At 42.6% G+C, this 25,722-nt stretch overlaps 1 protein-coding gene across 10 annotated transcripts in view; it reads right to left on the bottom strand.

Moving 5' to 3' along the window:
• The window catches only part of Mast4 (microtubule associated serine/threonine kinase family member 4), a 582,086-nt gene that overhangs the window by 71,391 nt on the left and 484,973 nt on the right, over window positions 1–25,722 (bottom strand). For all 10 annotated transcript variants that reach the window (XM_075976161.1, XM_075976162.1, XM_075976163.1 and 7 more), the window contains one exon: window positions 5,378–5,447. In XM_075976161.1, the coding sequence (XP_075832276.1) occupies window positions 5,378–5,447 (70 nt within the window). The remainder of the gene's footprint in view (window positions 1–5,377; window positions 5,448–25,722) is intronic.

Genomic DNA, 25,722 nt, shown 5'->3' with positions numbered 1-25,722 from the left:
CCACGTTCAGAGTGTCTAAGCATGCAGAAGACTCTGACCAGTCACTTGAAGGGCCAGAGGAAAACTTTCTACTCAGAATGGAAACTCATGCTAAGAGTGAGTCTCCTGCTGAGTCTTAGAGACCAAACTGTCACATTCCTTCCAGAAAATGGCTTCCACCCTTGAATGGAAGGTAAATGGTGGCTTCTGAGCTGGACTGTAGGTATAAGTCAGTGTCACCCAGGGGCCTAAAATGAATTTAGGCAGTGGTTATTAGTGGAAATACTGCCAGCAGGGCAAAGGGCAGAGGAATTTTCAGGTATTTCTGTTATTCTAGAACTTTATTCAAATTTTCAAATAAGATCATACCATATCATAAGTTACTGGGGAAAGAAACACATGCAAAATTTTAAGGTGCAAAACAGGTAAAACATTTTATCAAAAAGTAGCACCACTATATTCTTAGCACAGGATCATGCAGAGATGCTCTGCAATTCACAACCCTGTTAATTTACGGAGGGAGCAACAACAGTGGACAAGGGCTAACAAAAACACATTCAAAGGAAGCTGATATCACAGAGCTCCATGGCAACAGACTTAAGCTGGAGAAACTGCAGTTAGATGCTGATACGGAAAACTGCCACTGTAGCTGAGAGTCAAAGAAAGGTCTTTCTGGCTACCATGGATGCTACCTTCAGTAAAAGCAAACGGTCCACAGAAACAAGACGGAGGTCAAGCGAACACATTACAGAATGACTACAATAGATTTTAGTGAAATTTACCTGTCATTTCTGTGGTCATGATTGGAGAACAATTGAATCAAATGTTTAAAAAAGAAGAAGAAGCAAAATGAGATGTTTATAAATAAACCACAGAAAAGGAATTGGGGCACTTAAGTCATATATTTGTTTAAGAAGACTTTTACACAAGTGAAAATGTTGACTATTTCTGAGGAAAATAATTAGAGTATGCAAGTAAAAGATACAGCCATCAGTTAAATGGGACACAGGCAGCTCTTCTATTCCGCTACCTACTAAAATCTTTAAAAAACAGTGCATGGATTTTATATTTTAACTATTTTTAATTTAGAAGAGAAGAGGATATGGTTTGAAAAGAATTATTCAGTCCATTTAATAGCAATTATCAGGAACTTGTCTCTGGAAAGAGGGAGGGACAGATTTTCCCCCACCATGATTTTGATTTGTGATTCATTAACTCCCTTTCCCTCAGGTATCCACAGACGTATTTCAGATGGATGAACAGTTCCAAGAGGAGGCATGTTCTTATTAGTTCTGAAGCATAAATTACATTTGCTTAGTCCAGAAAACACATAACTCGGAAGATGTTTAAACAAGAATGTGCTCAGTTCTTGGTACAGCCATGGACCAGAAATAATTCATGTCTCATGAAGTTCCCCAAGTTGCCTGTGTCTGTTTACTCAAATGGAGCAAAAGGACCATTGTGTTCTCATTACCATGACAACCACACATCAGAAGTTACTATATATGCTATACGCACTACTGAGGGGAGAAAGTGCCCCCTTTCCAAGGAAGCTATCACACAGGCACTATTTGGATCTGACTAACAATGCTGTCTTTTCTGTTCAGTAGCTCCCAATAAAGCAACACCCAAAGACAACATCCACATCTTCCCAAATCAACAAGGCTCTTTTGAAAAGAATCTTTTCTTTGTGGGAGCAAGTCTTAATGTTACATCAAGTAAAAGAAGTAAGAGAGGGAACCATCTGATGAGGACACAGGGCATAAAGAGATTATAGGCGGTGGTGAGGAAAATCAACTCACAAAACATTTAGATTCAGATACTACACAATAAAGAAAGAGTGGAATGCTCTAATACCAGCCTGACGTTTAACTGTATGAAGAGAAAACAGGTTGGTATGTTTAGTGATGATAGTCACCTGGGGCAATACACTTGTCTAGATAATGTTGGGTCAAATTAAACTGTACCAGTCACCAACTAAAAGCTGCTCCAGCTCCAAAGAGTTGTAAGGCTAACAGGAGGTTACCCTAGTGAGTTGCTGGTGTCCAACGGTCTGAAAACCTGAAGTCAGAAGGCAAACTTTTTCTAATTTGCTTATAGAAATATGTTCTGAGGTTTAGCCAGGCAAATAGCAACTGGGTAATGAGAAGACGATGAAGACACTGAATGAAGGGCATTGGATTGCCAATGAAAGCCAAGGCAATTTAGTGTGCCAATGCCCAGCATCTGACAATGGTACAACATTACCTCCATCTTACTGTTCAGCAAAAATGTTTAGCACAGCTAGATGGGCCCTTCAGTGTATGGACCAAGAATCCTTCATCTTTGGATGAAGGTTCTTTGGACCAGAAGCATTTTAGGTTTAGAATTTCTGAATTTTTTTCTTTCAAGGTATTTCCAAATCTGGTGAACATCCTCAATCCTAAATCTGCAGCTTTTCTGAGCATCCATTGCTACTTAGAACAGCTCAGTGATTCCCAGTAAGTTTCAGATCCAGAGACCAATGAGATGGCTCAGTGAATAAAAACATTTGCTATGCAAACCTGAGCACATATGATCCCTAGAAGCCACATATGTTGTGGCACACTAATGAGTGAACACACATGCGCATATGTAGAGAAGGGGAAGAGAACTTAAATTTAAGGGTTTCAGATTTTTGAATATTTGGGACCTTAGATTTTTCAATTAGGTTTTACATATACTGTAATTAACAATATGAGCCAGGTGTTTGTGGTGCACATCTTTAATCCTAACACTTGGAAAGCAGAGGCAAGCAGACCTCTGAGTTCAAGGCCAGCTTGGACAATATGTCTTGAACAAAACCAATCTCTGTGTGTGTGTGTCTCTCTCTGTCTCTCTCTCTGTCTGTCTCTCTCTCTCTGTGTGTGTGTGTGTGAAGTATTTCCTTATTCCAAATAGAACACAACACTATGATTATTTTTCTCTCTAATTAAATTCAGTATGTTAAAACCTGTCTTGATAGGTTTACCCTTGATCTTTTTATTAAGTAACAGTGTGTGTCATCATACTTTACAGTGTATAATTGAACTATTATGCTACCAGGGGTGGAACAGGAAAAATGTTGAACACTTAAGGTCAGAGAAGATTAGTAAGCTGAACCTTTGTGCCTTCACCCCAAAATGATTTCAAAGACAGGGCCACCTTTCCTCTACTGGGCTAATCTATAAAATAATGAATGTAAGAATCTCAAACTAGCATTACTTCATAAAGGTTGGGTGACACACAGCCAGTGGGAGGCAATAGCGCACCCAGGCGGAAGGCCTAGGTTTCCTGAGGGGAAACCGTCTCTAAGCAGCAGGAGTCGGCAGATGTTAGGTAGAAGGCGTCGATCTGAATTCTCATAATGAACACGAGGCTCTATTTACCTGAACAAAAGTGTAAGACAACGATCACTCATGTCCTAATCGAAACTAATCCTTTTTGAAGAGTGTGGAAGGAGCCTCAGCTGGTAGCTCCTGCAGCATGAAGTGGAGGGCTCCAGTGGTAATCTGCAGTCACGGTGTATGGTGTATTTGTCAAAAATTAACATGCTAGTAGGGCGGGGGGGTTGCGCACGTTTCTGTAGCACAGAAGCCAGATTCATCTGTCCTCTTGGTCTCCCACTTAATTATCAGATGCTCTTCATTTTTATAAATCTGGCAGGATTAAGAGACTGTGGCTTCTGACATGTTTTAATACACACGGCAGTGAGATTTGCATTCACTTATTACGCGGGGGAATTGAATGCACCCACCCTCCGTTTTGGAGTACAGAGGGCACCTGTTTACTGACTGGCACAGCTCCCTTCCGCACAAGGAGTAGTGAACCATCATGAATTCATAGTCACTGGGCAGACTGACTTTCCAGGGCCAGTCAGCCCTGGCATCTCTCTTGTAGCATAATAGTTAAAAATCTTAATTTAAAAAAAAAATAAAAAAGGTTGGATCTTAAGATCCACATATGGGTCCTGGCAAGCTCCTTGAGATGGTGTGTTAATCGCTCTTGTACTAGCCCCACAGTGGGACACACCGAGGCCTTGAGCATATGATGGAAACCGGCTGTGGTAATGGAAGGACAACCATGTCTTCTTGGATTGGGACTTCGAGTAGAATCTTAATCATACAGAATTCTGAAAATGCCACTGGAATCTGAATTATCATATAGAGTTCTGAAAATCTTCTTCCTAGGGTTTCAGAATATAAAATGTATCACCTGCTGACATGTGTGCACACTGCCAGTGTGCTCACTAGGAATGTGTAGAAGAACAAATGCATTTAAAAACACACCTATATGATCTGTAATCATGTAAATACTATTCGAATTCATTTTCGGGTATAATTAAGTCTCTGAGAAATTCTTCCAAATAGACGGGCCATCCAGACCATAAGTTAAATTGATTCTGATCATTAGGAGACCTGAAGAGGCATTTTGCATTCTGTCTTTCCTGGGTGGAGAAGCCAAGGCACGTATGTGAGATGACTGAAGGGGAAGTGGAGACAGGATGTCTGTCTGAGGAAAACACACTGATTCTGCATCCAGAAGAGACGGCTGAGGCCACAGCAGGGGACCAGCCTTGGCAAGCTTTAGATTCTTCTAAGTAAGAACACTTCCTCTTAACTCAGTTCCCCAAGAGCAGAGGCATAGCTCTTGAACATTTGCTGCTAATTCTAAGAACAATATTAAGAGAAAGAGAGTGCTGGGCAGTAGTGGAGCACACCTTTAATCCAAGCACTCGGGAGGCAGAGGCAGGTAGATCTCTGAGTTCAAGGCCACCCTGGTCTACAGAGCAAGTTCGAGGACAGCCAGGACTACATAGAGAAACCCTGTTTCGGCCTCCCCACCCCACCCCAAAGAAAAGATCGCAGAAAACATCCTAACAATCAAAGCATTGCTTTATCTCAGATCTGTCATTTAATTTAATTGCTGGTTAATGCCCCCAAATTCATACCTTGTGATCAGGGTCTCTGTTTTACAAAACGTACAACGTATGATAACAACAAAAGCTTGTACCAGGACATGGATAAATAGAGCCTGTATAGCAACCACTCAAGAATTTCAGTAAAAATATGCTAAGGCTGAATCGTGCATAAGGCATGCTCTACAGATGGAAGAAAACACAGAGAAGAACCTCCATGTCATAACTGGGGCTCACATTCAGCTAAGGACCAAGAGGCACCCTCCAACTCTACCCCACGGCAGAAATCTTCAAGACAACTGCAAAGCAGGTGTGTTCTAGCTAGCACGGTCCTTTGGTAGGCGAAGTTTTATGTGAGAAGGAAAAGAATCTCCCAAGACAAAACCCTGGAAGAGTTGTGGCACGGCAGTGTTTGGGAGGGAGAGAGCAGAAATGGGATCCCCTGGGAACCAGTTTATTGTCCCACCCATATGCAGTCCTTACCTCCGTGCGAAGGAGAAATGGGCTGAGGCACTGGGGGAGAAATTCCTTGGACTGTCTTGCGGGCTATTTCCTGTGGAGAGCAAAGGAGACATGAATAATCTCACTCTGTTTTCCTACCTTTATCCACATCCAGAATCTTTTTGGTAATCAGCTTTCTTACAGTCCCACAAAATGTCATTTCCTCTAACAATGTTTTAGCTTTGCCTGGAGCAAGAAATCTGGGAGGCAGGAGAGGTGGGGGGTGGGGTGGGAGGGCACTGAGTTCCAGCACAGCTTCCCAACTGGTCAAGACATAGGAATACATACAAATTATCAATATGGCTGGCCCCAGTCCTCTGGATATTTAATAACCTAAGTATTCTGGTCTGTAGAATAATGAGTATATATATGTTTTGTATTGTGCATTCAGATGCTAACACTTGGATGGATGTTGAGTTCATGCTTTTTATTTGGCGGAGAAGAAAAAGAAGTCTTGAATATAAAGGCTTCAAAGTATACATTTAAATGATGGATGTGTCAAAATTAGTCATAAAGTATGAGGGAGAACCCAGCCATCTGGACCTCTGTCTAAAATGTCCCAGGCTCTATCTTAGCACTGCTGGAAGAACCTGGCAGGATTACCCTTGTCAATATTTTCTTCAGCAATCTCTGTGTCTCTAAGCAGCTGGAATGTGACTGGCCAGGCAGACGCTAAAAGCCTTGGCCAGGCGGAGAAGGCAGCAAGTGTCTCTCAAGTCCCCCACAGAAGAGGAGGAGCACTGATTGCTCACAGGAAGGAGGGCAGCACCCCTGGGGCTTGTTACTTTCTCCATTAGCCCGCTCAACCTGCTGCTGATCATTGACAGGGCTTGGCAGGCAGCTGGCGAGGGCAAGTTCAGGACACTCCAGACCACGCTGCTTCCCCTGCATATTTAATTAGAGGCACAGCGTTGCCGGGGGACCACTTGGGAACAGAGCTGGTTTCAGTAAGGAGGTGAGAAAAGGCTGCAAAGTAGCCCTATTGGTTTCTTGGAAAGTGGAAAAATAGATCGTGGAGAGATAGACAGATGCCTTTCATCCCCCAACAGCAAGGCCACTGTCCCATCACTGGCTCCTCAGTGATGAGTAACCACTGTAGCCAGCTGTAAGGAGTACAGACCTCCAGTTTCAAGTCCCGCCCAGCTGGAAAGGTAAACAATTTGCTATTAGTGTGCTAAAAGAACAGCCCAACACCTCAAGGAGGAGAAGTTTAGTGCTACCTTGAGGACTTCTTAGACTGCCACTGAAATTTTTCAATTAACTTAAGGTTGCAAATTTTATAGTGTTGTCTTCAGCAGATGCTATTAACTTTATGACAGGACAATCAAAGCCAGTCAACGGGAAGCGCTGAGAAGCGGTTTCTTTATAGAGAGCCAGGCAAGGAGCGGTTTCCCTGCCACAGTGAAATTTATCATGTCTGTGCATCTGCTGCTCCCAGGGCCCCTGGAGGAATGGATTTTGCTTTTGCTGTCCAGTAATCCAGGATTCATTTTGTCTGTTTATCTGCACAGCAAATTAACTTATTTTGATTTCTCTCAACAGCACACCCCTTCTCCCACTCCTAATTTAGCTTGTGTGCTGCTCGCTGCATTCTGTAAAAGCGCTCAATAATTTCAAGATGGCTAAAAGCCCTTGCTTCCTAAGGGGGGTAATCTAATGCCTGGAGTCACTGGAGAGAGGTTGTTTTTCTTTTCTTTTAAGTTTGGGGAATATATTCATGTTGCTTGTACACCATGGGGAACAAACTACCAGTAAATTATTAGTTGTAACAAAAACAATGGCTTACTTGAAGCCAAGACCTTCTGACAACAATTCTTTCTGCCTCATTCACAAGAATAAAGTAAGATCAGGGGAATCTGGCCTGATCCCTAGCCTGTCTTCTCTGTGCAGAAAACACTAAAGCTGGGGTTCAAATGTGCCAAGGGAAAACAAAGAGCCCATTCAATAGTTTTTACAAAATGGGGGTGGGGGAAGAACTGAGGGATGAGCTGAAAATGATTGACCTCTAGGAATCCAGCTACAATTTTATAAAACATTTTATAGCACATGATGATCTTTCAGTTTGAGGACAGAGACAGACAGAAGACTGATCAAACCTGTCCTGCGAAGAAATGAAAGCTGCCAATACTAATACAAAGCTGCCAGTAGCCTTCCCCAGACTTGGCCTCGGCCCCTGGGCTGCCTTTCCAGGTACCACTGAAGGTTCGTTTTTCTTCTCTCTCCTTCACTGCCATAAACCCAAACCCTAGGCTCTTTCATCTTCAACCTCAAGAGCCATCTGCAGAATTCTGCAGATGCAAGCTGAAAAGCTGAACAGACATGTCTATACCATTCACAAAAGTCATGTGTCGCTTAAGAACTAGACTGTTCTGAGTGGAGTTACTGCGCCTTTTTGTCAATGTGTGAACATCACAGAGTGAACGTCAACAAACTAAAATGACAGCATCAGTAAGTGATGTGATGTTTGGGGACCACAGCGGTACACAAAGTCTATCCATGTTTTGACAACAATGACAAGGTTTTGCTGGGTTTGTGCAGAAAGACTTGGGATGTTGTTGTGACTAGACTATCACTGACATCCTATAAGGCTTCATAAGGTATTAGAGAAAGACAGGTACTAAGTCGCAGGGCAGTTCAGCAAGCTTCAAGTAAGATGGTAGGTGGAAACTTCCGGCAATTAGAAACAGCTCAGTCAGAAACACTGCAAATATTAAGGCAGTCCCAGAGACAAGCTCTCCAGCTGACGAAAATACAGAAGGGTACACAAAATGGCTGAGGAACTCTGTTTATTGGTGTTAGGTAGTGGCAGGCTGTAGAGATGCTTGGATGCAACAAAGGAGACGGAGCTGGACCAGCACATGTAAGGTCAAGAGAAAGAATTTCTGTGGGCAAACCAAGAGTGATGGTGACGCGTTAGAACACAGAGAGTGAACACTGTGTCGCCACTCCGGATGGACTGGCGGGATGACATGGCAGAACAGCCCACTAATAGAGAATCTTGAAGGTGGGTGGGTTTGGGCACTAAAACAGGAAAGGGTAAATGAATACTGTATAGATGTGTAAGTCCTGCACCAAACAAAATTCAATTGTCCCTGGGGAGAAATGATAAGATTCGCATGCTAGAGTTACGGAAGTCAATCATGGAAGGTTTCATTCTTATCTGAAATAAAAACGAACTTCTTTTTGGCTTCTCAAGACTTAGCCATACTATTTCGTTCAACAGCATGCACACTGCTGTGAATTTGGGGTTGGAATTCATGTCATCTGCGTTCTATGAAGTCCGCTCCGCTGAACACACGAACGGCGCAGGTTGAGAAGAGTGAGCGAGAGGGATTGAAACTGGAGTCCTCCACATGACCTTCACTTCGGGCAGCCCCGCTCGCCACATTCATCCACCCATCTGCAAAGCAATACCTGAGAGACTCTCGAGCAGAAACCGGTGCCAGTTAATTCTCTGCCCATATGTGCAGACTTGCTTGTAACTCACGTCCTGCTGCTCCAGGGATTTGCGGGCTCTTGGATGTTGGAGAGCTCGGACACTTTATGGACTGCCAGTATCCCCGCTGATGCTCCGACCTGATGAAGTCAGCCTTCGCAGTGGTCGGGCATTGGGTAGGTAATTAACACCAAGATACCCAAAAGGCAGAGGCACGGCTAAGATGCCAGCAGTGTGTCGGAGCCTTGCTTTACCTAACGGCACGACACGGGGCGCCTCATTTTAGAGGCAGTTATTGTGAAGAAAGCGATTTCCAGATTAATTAAATTGTTTGATTGCTTTGTAATTAGGCTGGAGAAATCCTGTGTCTTCGCCACAGAGAAGCAAGCTGCAAATCTTTTTAAAAGGCATATGCTTTACCCACTATAGATTATTAATGTGCTTTTAATAGCTATCCGTTCACAAAATGACAGTTTCTGATGCCTCAATTTTCCATAAGAACAGAGGGAATCCAAGAATTAATGACCACTGCCATTTGAAACTCCTGGTGGATCAAAGCGTAAGCCCCCCATTTGAATCCTCGTTCTCATTACTTGATGATCCCCTCAAATGAGCTGTGACATTTCGCACCGTAACAATCAGTGTGGTGTTTTCTGACGGTGTCGAGGGTCCTCGGCAACACATGGCCACTGGCTCACAGCCTTAAGAGCAGACTGCACAGGACCAAACCTAGGGCCTCCTTGCAGGATGAATGCCGGCAGAGCAGGGCCTTGTAAGATTTAAAAAGGAACCTCCGGCAGAATAAGCCACTTGAAATCACAGTTCAAGTCACCAGCAAACTTTGAGTGGATCCCACTGGACCGTAACAGGTGATGTGCGAGGGAAAGTCAGAGATCTGCCTGTCACTTAGACACCTGTCTCCAAAACTGGCTCCTTTCCAGAGATAATTGTGAAATATTAATTAAACCTGGGCAGCTGTTTAGGCCCTAAACAACCAAGGACTACCTTTGATTAGCTGACAGAGGTGGTGTCTCTGGCAAAACGGTACGGTGCTCACTGCAGGCCGGTGAATGAAGAACACAAATATTGAACACAATATGGATGTTCAAGTCAAGAGCAGATTATTCACAATGCATTAAGGTTTTCTTGCAATGTGGGTTTTCTCTGCCTAAGCCCATCATGGTCAGAACCACTGCCCACTGCTTGACTAAGTCAGGCAAGAAACTTTTATTCATCCCCTGCTTCACCGAAGGGAAGGACATGGCAGAGATGTTTCTAGCTGTTCTGTGGTCACTGGGCTGCAAGCCTCTGGGACAAGAGCCGGGAGATCTGTCAGGAAGCTGCTAGTATAGACAAGGGAAAGACAACTGTTTGGAAGCAGTACTACAGATTGCAGGGAGGTACTGGCCAGAAAACCAATGTGCTTTGTTAAAAAGTGGGACTGAATAGCTCTGGCAAGGGAGCAGTCAAGAATGCTTTGTTATACATCTGACTGTGGATCAGTGTCTCGCTCTGTCACCATCAGAGAAGTTTCTTCTTGCTGTAGATGGGAACTAACACGAGACCTACAACTGGACAATGTGGAGAGGCTGAGAGCCTTTGGAGCGCTCAGTCCTCAATGGGATGACTCCATCAAATCCCTCCGCTTACGGCTCAGGGATCTATGTGGGGAAGAAGGGGGAAACATTTTAAAAGCCAGAGGTGGTGGGTGACTCCAAGAAACCTAAAAAAAAAAAAAAACGAAAAAAAAGAAAGCAGTTCCTTCCAGACATATCCGATGCATGTACAAACTCAAAAAGATTAGGGCACCATGCACAAGGCTTATACAGGGTCCCAGCACTGAGAGCAGGAAGTGGACATGAACTCCCAACCCTAACCAAGAAGAATCTATAACCAATACTTGCTGGCAAAGAAAAAGAAATCGCTTCTCCCCAATCGAGTCTCAATGGGTATAATAACCACACTCCATAGCATGCCTGGCAGTCGTTGACCAATTCAAAGTAAACTCAAGGATATTTTTGCAGACTTTTTTGCTGTGGAATATTCTTTTACATTGTGTGAATATATATCACCATGATTCATTTAATAAGGAAGCTGGACAGAATAAGATTAGGTAGGCGAACCAGACTAGGAGAATGATAGGAGGAAGAAGGGCAGAGTATGGGGTCACCAGACAGACACAGAAGGAGAAGGAGATGAACATGCCATGATAATAAAGGTACTACCATGTGGCAGAGCAAAAATAAGGAATATGGGTTAACCTAAAATATAAGAGCTAGTTAGTAATAAGCCTAGGCTATTGGCCAAGCATTTATAATTGATAAAAGCCTAAGTGTGTTTATGTGAGAGTGACTGTGGGACAGGAAAACTCCACCTATACTTTTTGTCTCATTTTGCTTTGTTTGAGCAATTTCTGTCTTATTGATCGCCTTACAGAGCAAAACTTCAGGTAGCTGGAAATGCATTTAAATGCATTCATATTCATATGCATGCAACTATAGACAACGGTTCTCAAGGGTAACATTGCTCTCAAAGTAACAATACTATTAGTGGCACCTAAATGTTTAATAACTTTGTTAGAGTTTTCTTATTACACCTAAGAACCAGTAACTTATTTTCACTTCAGGTTACTTGTTGCATAATGACTTAATGTCGTTGATTTATTTTCAGACATGCAAACCAGTTGACAGAAAAGATATGTAGAGAAGCAAAATTTCATGGGGTAAAGATGAAAATTTAGGTAATAGTTGTAATTGTTCTGTCTACTGAAGGGAATACAATGACTGCATATTCTGTTTCACCTGGGTCTTCTGCTCACATATTTACAGTCCAAAGGGCCGATGGTAAGTTCTGGATAAATACACAGGTACATACAAGGTTTCCTTTGTACTTAACTTAGTGCCTAACATAGTAAACCTGAAACACATTGCTTTAGCTTTCAGATTCAATTAGTTTAAAGTTCTTATTGTGCATGGTGCACTGAGTTCCCAGGGAGAACAGAAAAGAGGTAAAGAAGACACAGTAACCAACAACCTACTGATAGAAGGTGCATAATATCCATCATTGATCATCTTGCAAAACCCATTCTGGAGCTTTACTCATTCAAAGAAGACATTTACCTAAATCAAAGTCATCAAATGCATACAAATTCATTTTCTAAACTCTCTCAACAGTGGTAAATTAGAGTAAACAGGTTTCACAATGGACTTACGACACTCACATATGTAATGTTTTCTAAGGAGGGAGTGACAAGGTTATAGAAACGGAGGGAGCAGAAGAGAGACCCAACAAGAGGTTGACTCCTGTGTCATGAGACTCCCAGAGGTCACTGTTTCCGTTCCATGCAGCCATTCCTCTGGAATCTGTGTCCTGCATTTGAGATGCAGCGGCACTGACATGGGTCCCTTGGAGATGTGCTGTAATGGGATCCTGAGAATGTTTTAGCTTTTCATTGACCCTTCCTTATTACTCCGAATTGATGTCACATCTCAAGGTGATCCCGACTGAAGGCTGGTGAACGGCAAGAGTGATGAAGAAAGGTGATTTGGGGCTGTGTGTTTTCCTCCCATCTTCAGCAATTCATCTTCTCAGCAATGGAGAAGAGATTGCATTCACCCTTTGTTGAAAGTTCCTGAGTTGTGTTTGTAAGGTCAAGGAAGGGGAGGCAAGAACACAGCCACTGGAACAGATATTTCTAACTTCCATGCAATTACATGGAACTTGATTAGTGCTATTAATCTTAGATAACTAATTAGTCCCCGAATCTGGGTAAAACTGAGTTAAAGAATACAGCAGTGTGTGCGTGTTATTATTTTTCCTATCTGACAGGAAGGGATTTCAATTCCTTAACATAATTAGATACAAAGAACTTCCCTTTTATCCTGGAAGAGGGGGGATGTTATCAGGAAATTGGTTCTGAGACTGTTTGCTTCTCCTGCTAAGTCATTTGCAGTCACAACAGAGGCATTTTAATGAAAGGCTGTACCTCCATATGACTTCGTAAATGTACCAGAAAGGTGATTCTTATTATAAACCTTTTCCTTTAGTTAAAGAATGAATACTAAAGCAGAGCTGGTCCTATTTAACAAATTCTAAATGCTCCTGTGGAATCCAGTGGGTAGGAACGGTATCTAGCAGAGCAAGATATATGTCAGGGTTTTTCTTTGAAATAATTATTGTTTGGGCTGAAAACTTTCACCAACCTATTCCTTCACAATAAAATAATATGGAATGAGCTGGGAGTCTTAACAGTCAGAATTCTTAGTGTCAGCTCTCAGAAACCACACGGCTCTTGGAAATCCCTAAACACTGAGACTCTCCTCCTTCTATAACATGTTCCCCACACTTCCTTTGTGTTCCCTTAGATCAATGAAGGAAGGGCTCTCAATGTGTGCTGCATACTAAAGCCAATTTAGGAGCCTTAAAACAGCTGATGTCCAGACCTGGCTGCACTCCCTTTGAACCGGAAGACTGTAATAGGGGGTGGGGCTTGAGAAGCACTCCCTAGGCTTTGCTGATGTACTGCAGGTCACCCGCCCTTTAGAGCTCTTAACTAGGACATACCTGGATTTTTGTTCCTTTGCCCACTTTTCTCTGAAACTCACTTTCCCACTCTTGGGTATATTAACTCAATGTCCCTTTTACATATTCCCCTCCTTCTGACCTCTAAGAATTCTCCAAAGGGCAGTTAGCTCTGAAATACTCTCCCTAGCAACACAAACAAATGCTACTTTGCCATGTCAGCACTTTCAATCCCACTTGCCCACATGGGGCTCTCCTGGGTTAATAAAATAGGGCGGAGTTCCTGTATAACAAAGGATTCCAAGTTCCCAATGGGTTCCCGAAACCACAAACAGAACAAATACTATATATGCTATGCTTCTTTCCTATTCATACATACCTCATGTTATAGTTTAAAACACATTACGTACCGGAAGAGTTTACCAGTGTTACAGATGAGCTATGAAGTATCCCTGAAAAAGATTCATGTGTCAAAGGCTTGGTTCCAAGCTGGTGACACTATTGGGAAATGACTGGACCATAAAGGCTTGGATCTAATCAAGGGATTCATTCATTGATGAGTTCATAGCTCAGTGGGCTATTCAGACATGGGGCCTATTTAGCAAGGGTAGGTCATTTGAGGTGTGGCTTGGAAGGGAATATGTTGTTGCTGGTCAGTCCCCTTCTCTCATCTATATCCTCCCTTCCTCCCTTCCTCCCTCCCTCCCTCTCTCCCCTCCCACTCCTCTTCCTCTCTCCCATAATCCCACCACGAATTGAGCAGCTTTCCCCTGCCATATACCTCTGCTATGATTCTGCCAAGATGTTGCCCTTATCACAGGCCCTTAGTTATGAGGTTCAGGGACCATGGACTGAAATGTCTGCAACATTGAGACCAGATGAAACATTTCTCCTTTTCAGGGATCTTCCCAAGTATTTTGCCATAGTCGCAAAAACATGACAACATAATCACAGTCACATCTATTGTAGTGGATGGCTCGTTTCCTGTTGTTGTTTCCTTATTAACTGGAGAACGTCTGCCTTCTCAAACACAACACTTGAAAGCTTTCTTTGACTTATCTAGACTGGAGTCACTATTCAGGGAAAGGAAGGAGACTTACCATATTCCCTGGGATGCTGCAGACATCTGCCAAGGGCCATGACTAATAATGGACGGGATGCAATATGGATGTCTTAGGCAGGATAACGCAGAGGAGCAGTGAGTCCCTCATGCTCCTCCAAGGGCAGGTGAAGAAATTACAGGCAGTTTACCTCTGGGATGTCCACTTAATAGTTTTCAATACTTAAATTTAATATTTAAAGTTCACCAGGGGTAACTGATATCCCAGAAAGCAAATTCGTGGGGGGAAGGATATATATCTTCATACATATGCGGTGGCAATTCTCTTCTGCGTGCGCCCACACATATCTGTAATTTCTTCCTTCCTCTTAAACAGCAGTCCCCAACCTATGGGTTGTGACCACTCTGTGGGTAGAATGACCCTTTCACGGGGGTCCCCTATCAGATATCCTGCATATTGGATATTTACATCATGATTCATGAAAGTAGCAAAATTACAGTTATGAAGTAGAAGCAGAATAATTTTACAGCTTGGGGGAGGGGCTCCCCACAACATGAGGAACTGTATTAAAGGATGATAGCATTGGGAAGGTTGAGAAGTACTGCTCTCAAGCAAGGTGGCTTACCCTACATGAGCTAAGCTAGCTGTAATTCATATGTTCCTAGGTTAAGACCTAAAGTATTTTAACAAGCAAAACATAGGGAGAAAAAAATTTTCACTAACCATAATGTTGTTTTACTATTGACTTTAATCATTTTAGTCAAACCATTTTTCATTGTTTAGCATCTGACAATTCACGAGCCACATTTGACTTAAAATCTGTGCAATTCATGTTTCTCATTTTTCATAGCCTATTACTTTAGTCATGTGATATTTAAAGTTACACTTATCAAGACAGTTAAAATCATCCATGCAGCTTGGTTTCAACAAATGACTGTCAGAAGCAAAACTAAGGTCACTTAATCTAATAATCATGTTATTTCTCGTAGAAAATATGCCCCATAGGAATATGCTCATTTAGCTCCACATTCTGTGATATTCTAGATATGTTACTGTTTGCCTATGGTGGTTTTAGTAAAGAACTTTAAAATATTGATGAGTATGGTACAGGGAATGGCTTCAAAACATATAACTGTGAAGCTCTTTAAGCACAAATACAAATCTTTTGAGAGTACTATCTTATGAATTCACAGGTAGTAATTTATTGAGCCTTCTGGGCATTCTGAGGCAGGAAAGAAGTTGTGACTACCCTTAAAAGGTATACTGGATATAGATTCTCCCCCCAGTTATCATGACTTCACTAGCACTGAGTAGTTTGCTCAGCTAGCAGTACCAAGCAGCATTTTCCTCTTGTGGAACAGGTCTTACGTCCAATTAGAGAGTTGCTGGTTACCTCCAACTTGTGCATACCACTTCATCGCCCTTAGAGCTATGGTGCTATGCTTTGATATGGTCCTTAGGCAGCATAGCTGGGTAGAACTTTGGTTGCCTCCCTCTTCTGGGAGCTTGCATGGTGCCTTCTGGTACCATGAAAGCTAGGCAGGGAGCGCTGCAGAACAGGAGACAGACTTCAAGAGCCAGAGAAGGGAGTTTGTTGTGAGACTGGGTCTCCTAGTAATGTCAGAAGCTACACCCATAAAGTGTCACCAGTGTGACTGCCCAAACATGAACTGGACAAGGACCACGACAATGGACATGCCAAAGTGGATGGGGTATAGTCCATGAGGCGTCAATACTACACAAAGAACTATAGGCAACTGGAAAGCTAGGAGTTGTAGAGGTGATCTTCCCCAGGGAAGAGCAGACCAACTGATTGTTCAATGCAAAATGAAAACATACATACAAAAGTAACAGTATAATAACTTAGCAGGTTATAGCTGAAAATATAATATATACATATAATAACAATTAGTGAAGAAAAAGGGGGCTATAAATTTGAAGGCCTTAGTGGAGTGTGGGGAGAGAGGAAAGGGAAGAAATGTTGTGACTATACTCTGAAAATAAAATAAAATAAAAGCATACTAGAATCCTGGAAACCTTCTTTGAATGAAAAGAGCACACAAGGTGCATATTTTGGCATCTAAATGAGTGGACAGTTTTTATCAGGAGTCAATTTAATCTGGATACTGCTAAATTCAGAGAGCCAAAGAGCAATGGTTCCCCCTATGCGCCCTTCAAGTGATGCTGGCAGAGGCAGTGGGCAACTGGAATGCTAACAACTCTAGAGACCAGGTTTAAGCCAGAGCTTTGTACTCTGAAAATAATGAAGAGACCAAAAGTGGCCCATGTTCGGATCAATAAAACATATGAACAAGTGTTCAATATCCCTAGCTATCACGGAAATGCAAATTGAAAGTACACCATGATTCTGTCTCACTCAGTCATAATGGGCGCCATTAGGAGAATAAACAACAAACACTGGCAAGGATGAGGCCAGGAGGGACAATGGCTGACTACTGGCGTGAATGTAAATTACTCTTTCCACTGTGAAGATCAGCAGGGAGGGGCCTTGTCTACTAAGAAGAACCATGAACTACATAAGGCCCAGCTCCATTCCACCTGGAGCACACCCATAAAGGTCTTAAATTAGCACACCATGGGGACATCCACATCCACTTACTGTCTCAGTAAATACAGTAGCCAAGATACAGAATTAGCCTTCATGTTCATCCACTGATAAGTGGATAGAGAAAACATGATTGGGGGTGGAGAAATGGCTCAGTGGTTAAGAGCACTCACTGCTCTTGCAGAGAGGACCCAGGTTCAGTTCCCAGCATCCGTATCACATGGCTCAAAACTGCCTGTAACTCTAGTCCCAGGGGATGCAAAGACCCCTGGACTCTGTGGACACTTGCATACATGTGGTACACACACACACACACACACACAAACACACACACAAATAAAAATACTAAATATTTAAAAACAAAAATGTGGTTATACACAATGAAATTCTATTTGGTCATAAAGAGGGAAAATACACAATTTTACAGAAAATGGATAGAAATAGAGATTATTTTGTTCTGCAAAATATGTAACTCTCCAAAAATAAATATTGCATGGTTTATGTCATATGTGGGACATATATAACATGTGTGAAGAGACACAAAGGTGGGAGGGGACAGTTTGGAAAAGGGAAGGGGCAGGCCTACGGAGAGTGAATGTGGTCATAATATATGATAAAAATGAGTAAAAATGTCATAATAAAAAACTTACCATATAAACAATGAATGTTAATAAAAAGATTTTTAAATTAAAAAGAAATAACTAGTATCTATGGAAGTCAGGTCAGGTATGGGTATAGGATAAGAAATGACCAGTGTCTATAGGAGTCAGCTCAGGTATGGGAAGTGACCAGTGGCTATGGGCATCAGATCAGGTATGGCTATAGGATAAGAAGTGACCAATGTCTATGGGCATCAGATCAGGTATGGCTATAGGATAAGAAGTGACCAATGTCTATGGGAGTCAGATCAGGTATGTCTGTAGGATAAGAAGTGACCAGTGGCTATGGGCATCAGATCAGGTATGGCTATAGGATAAGAAGTGACCAATGTCTATGGGCATCAGATCAGGTATGGCTATAGGATAAGAAGTGACCAATGTCTATGGGCATCAGATCAGGTATGGCTATAGGATAAGAAGTGACCAGTGGCTATGGGCGTCAGATCAGGTATGTCTATGTCTGTAGGATAAGAAGTGACCAGTGTCTATGGGCATCAGATCAGGTATGTCTGTAGGATAAGAAGTGACCAGTGGCTATGGGCATCAGAGATCAGGTATGGCTATAGGATAAGAAGTGACCAGTGGCTATGGGCGTCAGATCAGGTATGGCTATAGGATAAAAAGTAACCAGTGGCTATGGGCATCAGATCAGGTATGTCTGTAGGATAAAGAGTGACCAGTGTCTATGGGCATCAGATCAGGTATGTCTGTAGGATAAGAAGTGACCAGTGGCTATGGGCATCAGATCAGGTATGGCTATAGGATAAGAAGTGACCAGTATCTATGGGTGTCAGGTCAGGTATAGCTATAGAATAAGCCCACGAAAATACTGCTGTATTTTTGTCTTTGGGGCTATAATGTGGCACACTCTGAACCAGGATTCTCCCACAGTGGCCAGAAGAGAAGACCAAAGGGAACACAACAGACTGCTCGTGACAAGAAGTGCAAAGCCCTGAATTCTAAAAGGAGGTGGTTGTATCACCACACAGGTGTGGCCTCAATCTGGGCCGTGAAGGATGGTGGTAAGAAAAGACATGGAAAAGAAAGGGCCATGGAGGTGAAGGACACTGAGCAAGCAAAGGGACAGTCACAAAAGTAACAGCCTGTTTTTATAGATTTGAATCAGACTACGAAAGCAATTCCATGAACACAGCAAAGAAAATGCAAATAATTGAAGTAGTTAAACAAAAGACTATTTTTTAAAAATTCTCTCATAACCTCTGACTCTTGTTCTTGGTTTACTCAAATACATTTTTTAAATTATGGTTCTAGGAACAGAATCCAAAATCCCCTAAACCAGTCTCCCACTCAGAGACCTCAGGCTCTTTTCCAGACTCTGGGCCTAGCCTCTCCTCTATTATTCAGACATAGCCTCTTTCCACAGGGTACGCACCTATCAGAAATACACACATGCGTGATGTCATGAACCGCCCACATAAAACACAGCCCACAGATTGTAGTGCCATATATAATGCTTTATTGGTTTCTACCTTTTGAAGGTTCTGTGCTACTGGCTGTTTTCAATAATCTAGCAATAACCTTTTGTGTTAACGCTTCTAAATCTTTAGGCCATCATTTTTTAGTAGCCAAGAAAATTCTAATAGATACCTAGCACAGTCTAATAGTGAATATCGGCGTTGGTTTTGATGTTTTGATGATTCACTGAGTAGCCACTGAATGTTTATGTGACTATATCCCAGGGCTAAGTTCCTTCACGCAGAAATACGGGGTCATGGGTACATGTGTCATCCACTTTGGTCTCTATAGCCCCATTCCTCTTCCAGAGCACAGCACTGCAGTCATACTGGGCACAGGAGCAGGCTTCCCCTGAGCTGCCCATTACGACATGATTTTCAGGCTTTGTCAGACAGTAGATGGGAATCACCCTGTTTGATAAGTATCTATGTTTTTTTTTCCCCTCAGATTTGCTGTGGTATAGTAATAAAACTCTATTTACGGTCTATTTGTTTTTGCTGTACAAATATGTGATTGCCACAATTAAACTAACATACACATCATATGTTTAGCATTATTTAAGTAATTCTGAGTGAGGTTAATCACCTTTTAGCATGCTGACCTTTGTTATTTATTATTTTATTTTACTTTACTTGTATGGGTATTTCGCCTGCGTGTACGTCTGTGCACTACTTGGATGCCTTGTGCCCACAGAGGTTAGAAGGGGGCATTAGAGGCTCTACAACTGCAGTGACAGATGGCTGCAAACTGCATGGAGATGTTGGGGATGGAGCCAGGTCCACTGGAAGAGCAGTCAGTGCTAGGCCACTCTCCAGCTTCCTTTAGTGTTTCTTGGTTGTTTGTTTTGGAGTATTCTGAAGGAGTACAAAGTACCTGATTCATTTTTAATTCTCCTGGAGCTCTTGCTACTTCTCACTGTTTCCGCACTGAAGCAATTCTGTCAATACATTGAAGCTATATTGCTCATTTCTCCTGTCCTTTCGTGTGGTCAGGGTAACTTCCCTGAAAAAAAATCTCATTAAGCTTATATATTTATCCTTTATGACTACTAGGTTTTGAACATTATTTGGAAACTTCCCTTTCTTGAAAATTACTTCCTAAATGCATCCATGATGTGCCTCATATTTTTATGATTCCTTTAAAAACACATATAAAAGCCGGGCATGGCAGCACACGCTGCTATTCCTAGCACTTGAGAGACAGGCAGCTGGAAGCCCGGTCTACATAGTGAGTTCCAGGCTGACCAGGCCTACATAGTAAGACCCTATCACAAACACACAAGAAAACCACTTAAAAACCTACACGAGGGTTACCTGGTATCAGGTCTAGGGTAGCAGCCTCGGTTACCTCTTCCTATGTAGTTAATGAATGGACACAGTGACGGAGTCATTACCGCTTTCCCAAGGATTCCAGCAGGATGCACCGGAGACTGTGAAGGGCTTGGCTGTCACAGTTGTAGAACACTAAGACAGGCAAGGGAGGGTGAGGAGAAGATGATGGATGAAGCCTGGGGCCAGCTGGATGGTCCCCGGGGCCACATTCCAGGTGATTCTTCACCTGGCTGAAGCGCCTAGTTTATCAAGTACTCCAGGTGGTTCTTAGGTACACCAGACCTCCGAATCTTAGCCTTTGAATGGTGAGCTTAACCTTGGCTTTGCATTAAAATAGCCTGGGGACACTGGGATCCCCCAAAGCCCAAGCCACGCTGCAAACCAATTAAGGGAGAACAGGGAGGAGGTGACTGCAACCATCAGTTATTTCTAAGGCTTCCCGGGTGATTTCGGCGTAGCTGCTTCAGATTCCGCTTTAAGAAAAAGGTAAGTTTTACGGCCTCAGTTGTCCTCCAGCCTTACAATGCGTGGGAAATCTCTAGAGAGCTTTTTAAAAGATACACACTGTTGCCAGGTCAGACACCTGAAGTTTCTCACTTAATTGGTCTGGGGCCTGGGTCTTTAAGCGCCACTGTTGGTTCTGACGTATGCCAGGTTTTAGGCCCCACGATGGAGGAATTCTCTCACTGCCAAGGCAGCACAGTCATCCAGATAGATGGGCACCCTCGTACCCCCGTCCCAGAGCTGGGGTGGAACTTAGGCAATCTGTATTTCGAAGAAGCTAGCTCTTGCTGCAGCCGCTGTTCTGAGGACCCCAATGGGAACCTCTCTGCTGTATGCCATACTCCCGAGTGTTGCTTTAGTTAAAAGACATAATAAAGTTCCTGGTTGGTTTGGTTTCCTTATAAAGTAGCTTCAGGGTAGAAGAGAGGGTCAATGGTGGTGGAGCATAGGCCATGAGAACACGCAGAAGAGGACTCCCAGCGGCTTTGGCTCTGGACCGGGAGTCGAGGTCTAAAGCCCACTTCAGAGGTAGGAAGGATGCAGTAAGAGGTAGTGCCTGAAGTCCGGTATGAGGTACACATGCGTCATCTTGGTAGATGGAGGCAGAGGAATCAGGAGTTTAAGGTCAGCCTGAGCTATGCGAGACTGGAAAAAGTGAGAGAAACACAATGGACAGATTTGGTGAAACGCATGGAACTGGGCAACCCTCGGATCTGAGAGGCCGGTGGCGTGCGGACGGAGGGCCACTAAACAGAAACAAGCACCTGCACACAGCAGAACCATCTCCGCTAAAGATTAAGCTGTGGGGAAGATCAGCACACACCCACGCATGAGAAAGCATACTGACAGGGCACGTGACTCAAGGGATTCTGACGGTCACCCTGGGCAAGGGAACAAAAATGTGTCAGCGTGGTGAGACAGAGGGAGAAAAGAGTGCGAAAGTTGCCACGGTTAACTGTGCAGGCTGCTCAGGCTGAGGTGTGTGTGTGTGTGTGTGTGTGTGTGTGTGTGTGTGTGTGTGTGTGTGAGAAGTCAATGGACCTGTCCGCACGGAGGTGAGGGTGGGTCTCCTACAAGGACACCAGGTGTGAAGGAGAACACTAAGACACCTATGTGTTTATTTGTGTGTGTGTGTGTGTCTGTGTGAGTAGACATGTGTGTATGTCTCTGCGTGTGCGTGCACGTGTGTGCATGTGTTGTGTGAAGTCAATGACCTTGTCCACAGGGAGGCGACGGTGGGTCTCCTGCAGGAGAACGCTAAGACGCCAGGTGGGAAGGCCCAGTGATGTGCCACCACCATTATTCTAGAGCAACGCTGAATCTGAGATAGCTTCCCAGGGAGTTTGAAAAGGTCTTGATGACTGTTTTTCAAAGACAGATAATAAAGATAATGAATAGCAACATCTACATTTGGTTTTTAATTAAGCTGCAATTTCAAAATAAGACACTTCAAATGTTCTATTAGTTAATAATATCACGGCAGGATTTTAAAACCCTGCATTAAAAATGTGCTATCGCTGTAAACTGGGTAATTTCCAAGTGAGGGGTTAGCTGGTACATCTCATGATAACCACCTGCTGAAAAACCTCAACCTTTCTCCCTTACTTCAGAGGATTTACAAGCTTGTAATCTTTACAAAGGACAAGCTTAATCAGGGATGCTTAAGCATTTTACATTTGATTAACATATATAAATACCTGAATACATGTATTTATTTAATGACATGATTTTTCTATGTACCTTCAGCAGCCTCACACTAGAAATCCTCCTGCCCCTACCTCAAGTGCTAGGGCTACTGTGTGTGTATGTATGTATGTATGTATGTATGTATGTATGTATGTATGTATGTGCATGTATATTAATGTTGTTCCATGTGATATCCCAATACATGCATACAACTTGAATTGAAGTAAATTTTTTGAGACTAAAAATAAAGAAGAAAATGGATCCATTCATTTTGGTAATGCTTTCAAGAGCAATGAACTAATTTAAAAAAAAAAGACATTTTCATTCAGCGGTAGAAGTCATCACAAAGATTCCAGCCCTGGGTGAGCTGTGGCAGATGCACGCTATGAGTGGACGTTAGGAGGAAGGCGCTGGCATCTGTACATCACCACCGTGGGGCTGACTAAAGCGAAACAGAACGGAGGAGGAAGCACAGCATTGTTCCTGATCCTGGGAAAGGCCGCCCATAAAACAGGAGGCAGATGGCGAGAGGAGAAGCAGGCACACACGGGATTGTTCTGCTAAAACATTTAAAACCCATATGAAGGAACTGCTCACTTTTAAAATAACCTTTTAAAATGTGATACGAAAAGGTAACACAATCATGGTAGGAGACTTGGAAAATGCATTAACCAAAGAAGTGAAAAACTAGTCCTTTTAATATATTTTTGTGATATTTTTCATCACCCTATTTTTGATAGTGTAAACATGCATATACAAACATATTTAAATTGGGTTATAAGCCATATTTTTTGTGTTCTGTTTTTTATGACTAGGATGCAATTACAATTCTCCTACACACCATAAGCTTCTTCTCAATTTGTTTTTCTTGGTGATATGGATGTAGTCCAGGACTTAACACATGCTGAGGGCACTTTCTACCCCTGCGCTACACTCTCATCCCCAAGTGATGAATGACGCAGGTACATGCTGTCCTACTGTACAGGACAACAGTTTAATCCTCTTCTGGCTGCCCGATGCTTAGGTCAGCTTCAGCTTTGCATTATTATAAATCATGCTGTAACCAATATCCTGAAATGTACTTGAGTATCATTTCCTTCTATTACACTTCCTAAAAGGCAAAGAATAGTTTAAGCAGTACGAACTCTTTTTAGGATGAGGTCATGGTTCTCTGTGGAAAGACCCAGTTAGCATCAAGGCATGGGGGAAAAAATCCACTTCTCTCTATGACCATTAAAATGAGTATTACCACGTTTATCTTTTAATGTTTGCAAAGCAAGTGAGCATGGATTCTCATCATTTTGATTTGCATTTGATTGGTGAGACTTAATTGTCGCTTGTTCATCTGATGGATCGATGTCTTGATTCTCTTTGCTCCTTTCCGGGCTCCCTGTTCAGGTTCTCTGTGCATTTACTTCGTGGGGCACAGGAGTTCTTCATACATTCATTTTAAAGAGTCTTAGAAGTTACCAATACCGTCTTCTCATCCTCAGGTATGCGTGTTAATACTTTGATTTTATTCGTGGTGTTTTTAAACTTACAGCATTCTAATTCTGAGTTAAGATGCATATTTTATTCTTTAAATTATACGGATGTGGAGGTGTGTGATGGGTCAATGTGCGTGAGTGCCAGTAACCATGGAGACCAGAAGCACCAGATTCCCTGCAGCTGAAGTTACAGATGGTTGCAAGGAACTGAACTCAGGCCCTCTGCAAAGCAGTATGAACTTTTAAATGCTGACTCGCCTCTCTTGACCAGTGGTTCTCAACTCTTTGGGGTTAGAACACCCCTTTCACAGTGTTTCTCAAGATCATTAGAAAACACAGATATTTAAGATTCATAACAGCAGCAAAATTACTGCTATGAAGTAGCAATGAAAATAATTTTATGGTTGGCGGTCATCACATGAAGAACTGAATTAAAGAGTCACAGCCTTGGGAAGGTTGAGAACCACTGCTCTGGCCCCTAAATTCTTGATGTATTAATAAAGTCAATATTTCCTTTCCAGGGAATTTTCCCTACTTTATCATGCTCTGGAATTATTTCTTTTATACAGGAGAAAGTATACAACTTTATAATTTAAATTCCATATTAAAGGATTATCATGTATTAAACGTTTATATATTAATTTTATTTTTCAGGGGAAATTCGAGTTACACGGAAGTTGTTTTAATATGCAGCGTGTAGGCAGTTCACTTTAAAAATGCCTCATTATCTTAACCAACACAAGATTCTGGAGACGCTGCTACTTCTTTCTTGTTAGTTCTGAGGTTTTGTCACCACATCTTCATCAATCCCTGTCAATATTCATGGTCCATCTTGAATGGTCATGTGGGTTATTTTCACCATGTGATATCTGTTCATTTCAAGCCAGTCAGTTCAGACTCACTGAGTTTCTCTGGCTAACTCTCTACTCAAGTTTCCAGGTGTACCCTGGAGTGATGTGTCACAGTACCACAGTAAGTGGCTGTCTTCGTGGTCATGTATTATGTTCTAGCAGCTTCCTCCTGTAGGAGGAGCCCCCTTATCTTGCTTGAGTCCTGTCTTCCTGAGGTTGACGCCACCATCCACTCTTCCAGATGTTCCTGTAGTTAGAAGATAGACACTATGTCCCGCTAAGTCTAAACTTGACATTGGATTCAAAGAAACTAGCATGAGGGTCTGCCAGAGGAATCTGCTTGGATGGCAGAAGGGTGGTAGAAGTTTCTAGAACCCAGCACCTCGAACAGCAATATCTGTGACTCTCTCTGCATACTGCTAACTCATGGTCTGGGTGTTTCTGTGGGTTTCATAGCCACCAGTACTCACTCTGGTATTTCTCTATATTCTAAGGTTTATCACATTCTGCCTCCAACTGAGGAGTCTATTCTGTGTTTTCAGTGGTGGTAATAGAGTAAGATATGTGTGTGTGTGTGTGTGTGTGTGTGTGTGTGTGTGTGTGTGTGTGTGTAAGTGTATGTGTGTGTATGTTGTGTGTATGTATATGTCTTTCTGTGTGTATGTGTGTTTGTGAGCATGTGTGTGTGCATGCATGTGTGTGTGCATACATGCTCAGGAAACCCTTATGGGAAGTCCCACAACATTTAA

This window comes from Microtus pennsylvanicus, chromosome 6 (assembly GCF_037038515.1).
Source record: "Microtus pennsylvanicus isolate mMicPen1 chromosome 6, mMicPen1.hap1, whole genome shotgun sequence".
NCBI lineage: Eukaryota > Metazoa > Chordata > Mammalia > Rodentia > Cricetidae > Microtus > Microtus pennsylvanicus.
This window is presented reverse-complemented; position numbering and strand designations above follow the sequence as displayed.